General features: G+C 53.7%; 1 protein-coding gene across 1 annotated transcript in view; it reads right to left on the bottom strand.

Moving 5' to 3' along the window:
• Window positions 1–441: 441 nt before the first annotated feature.
• The window catches only part of FAM167A (family with sequence similarity 167 member A), a 22,962-nt gene continuing 20,543 nt past the window's right edge, over window positions 442–2,860 (bottom strand). Inside the window, exon 4 of the mRNA XM_019537189.1 lies at window positions 442–1,159. Coding sequence (XP_019392734.1) covers window positions 896–1,159 — 264 coding nt within the window. The 3' untranslated portion in view covers window positions 442–895. The remainder of the gene's footprint in view (window positions 1,160–2,860) is intronic.

Here is a 2,860-nt window from a genome sequence, read left to right as displayed (position 1 = left end):
CTGATTAATCTTAATCCCACACTGATGCTCCACTATCTTCTGCTGACAGTAGCTGAGGCTGTGGAGCTCTTCCCCCATCCAGCAGAATTGCACCGGGTTGGATATTCGGACCATCGCAGGAGTGAAATATGGGGGTCCAGGGATAATTGCCTCTTACAACTGCACATCAGGAACATTTTACTGCCCTGATTGTAGTGCACAGGCCATTGCTGCCCACTCCAAATGGCTGTGTCAGCCTGGAGCATGCCATACGAGAAGGGAAGATGGACTGGGCTTTGCTGCAGCGCATGGAGCCACGTATGCACATAGTCTAAGCAGGCCCGGCTTCTCTGGCTTTCATCTGGGGGGTCACACATGACAAAAATCCATTATTCCTCAGGCCATTGGGAGCCCTCTCCCACTGGAAATCAGCTTCCTAAGTAGGAGAGCAATACTAGCCCCTTGACAGAGCAGCTGCATTTATTTTTTAAAGGTCGAGCTGGGCGGACAAAAAGGATCAGAAAAGGCATTTGGGCTCTGGCCTGGCTGCACTCCTCACCTCCGCTGTGACTGATGAGTAGCTGAGATGCTGAACCATCTCATGGTGCCCTGCAGACCACTCTGGGGATGCTCACATGGCACCGAGGCCTCGTGGGATTTTGCTTCCTACAGGGCATGCTTACTGCATGTGCTTGACTCAGATGCCCTTCCCGGTTCCAGCGTCTCTAATTCCCCAGCTTCTCCGTGCCCTCTCAAGGCTGGGGCTTAGTTGCATCGCTTTGCCCCAAGAGCAGATGGGGGGGTTCCTCTGTATTTTTTTCCCTCCCCACTGCTCCCTCTTGATGCTTTGCACCTGGCCGACGGGTGGAGAGACTCCTGTCCTCCGTCCCTCCGGCCGGTGCTCCTGCCCCCGACCCTAACACAGCGAGAACCTGCGGGAATTGATGTTCATCTTGGTGACCCCGATGAGCTTCAGGGGCGTGGAGAGGCTGAAGGAGGAGACGAGCGGGAAGTCGCAGAAGAGGTCGGAGAGCTCGTCCCTCTCCTCCAGCTCGTAGGTGGCATCGTTGAGCATGCGCTGGTGCAGGTGGCAGGTCTGCTCGATCTTCAGCTTGTTGATGTCGCTCCGCAGGCGCATGAGCTGCCTCGCCAGCTGCTGGTCCTGGAGACGCATTTCTGTCTGAAACACAGAGGTGGTGGGGGGGGAATCAGCGCGTGCACGCACACAACACACTTCCACCGACATCAGCCACTGCCGGTGCCCGGCGAAGACGCGCGGCCAGGTCTTATCACAGAAGCATAGAAAATTAAGGTTTGGATGGGATCTCGGGAGCTCACGTCTCGTCCACCCCCCTGCTCCAAGCAGGACCAGCCCCAACTCCATCATCCCAGCCAAGGCTTTGTCTACGTGGGTCTTCAAAACCTCCAAGGACGGAGACTGCACCACCTCTCTGGGTCACCTGTTGCAGCGCTTTACTGCCCTCCTAGTAGAAAGCCCTCTAATATCTAACCTCAACTTCTCTTTCTGCAGCTTGAGCCCATTGCTCCTTGTTCTGTCATCTGCCCCCACAGAGAGCAGTCCAGCTCCCTCCTCTGTGGATCCTCCCTTCAGGGAGCTGAAGGCTGCCATTAAATCCCCTCTCAGTCTTCTCCACATTAATAAGCCCACTTCCCTCCACCTCTCCTCAGAAGTCATGTGCTTCAGCACCCTCACCATTTTTATTGCCCTCCACTGGAGTCTCTCCAACATCCCTTCTGTGGCAGAGGGTCCCAAACTGGACACAGGACTCCAGATGTGGCCTCCCCGGTGCCTAATCGAGGGGGAGAATCACTGCCCTTGATCTGCTGGCAAAGCTCCTACTAACGCAGCCCAGGATGCCCCAGTCTTCTGGGGCAGCTGCCTGCCGTAGGTACTGTTACAGTGCCTTGCAGCTAGGTAAAAAAGAGCCAGAAACAGTCTCGGGTCAGTTGGTTTCTCTGGGATGACTTTATCATATTTTCTCACCTAGAACACACACTTTTCCCAAAAACCAGCTGTCGCATGCATTATCTGCAAGAAATATGGTAAGAGCTGTTTCAGCCAGTTACTGGGTGAAAGTGATGGGGACTCAGGAGGAGCAAAATACTGCGCAGGCTGCTGCTACTTCGATGCTTACTACAGGGGAAAATCTTTTTTTCTTCATTTAGCCTTTGGAAAAACAAGGTGTGCCTTTTATTCAGGGGCAGGTTGTAGGTGAGAAAAGCTGGTAATTATAGCTACGGGTACATGGGCTGTCAACTGGATTCACTTACACTGGTGAATAGCTACTCCTGACTTTCTCGGGGGCACCTTTACTCCATAGTGGTGTGACTACCCCCAGCCTAGGGTCTGCTCCGCGTTTGCGCAGGCTTAAAGGCACGCCGGGATTGCTCCTTAAATTCCCACAGCTTCCAGCTGTGGTTTCACGGGGCCCAGTTTAATTCATTTTTAAGCGAGCAGCAATTACAAAAGGCAGCAATCAGAGGCAGAAAAGATCCTCTAAGAGATCCCGAAGGAATTTTTCCCGACGGCAGGGGTCAGCTCCCCCACTGCTCTCAATCAGCGTTGCTCCCAGAAGTGACATCAGTTTGCACCAGCTTCGATTTGGCCCGCCACTTTCTCCAGTGACTTGTCCCTCCCGGTTTGAAGTGGCTCCGGTGATGGAGCTGACACAGATTCCCATGGGAAAGACTTTCCAGCACGGCTCCCTGGGCCGTAGTTTTTTTCGCCCCCCCGATGCCTGATCCTGATTCAGAAAAAAATGAGAAGGAGGTGATTTTGGCCTCTGCATATCATTAAGCGGTGAACCCCTTGCCGCAGGGCATCAGGGGAAATGGGCAAACATTTTCAAAAAGGAGTCAG

The sequence above is a fragment of the Crocodylus porosus genome, unplaced genomic scaffold (assembly GCF_001723895.1).
Source record: "Crocodylus porosus isolate Cpor-Errol unplaced genomic scaffold, CroPor_comp1, whole genome shotgun sequence".
NCBI classification, from domain to species: domain Eukaryota; kingdom Metazoa; phylum Chordata; order Crocodylia; family Crocodylidae; genus Crocodylus; species Crocodylus porosus.
Note: the sequence above shows the minus strand (reverse complement) of the source record. Positions and strands in the feature narration are given on the sequence as shown.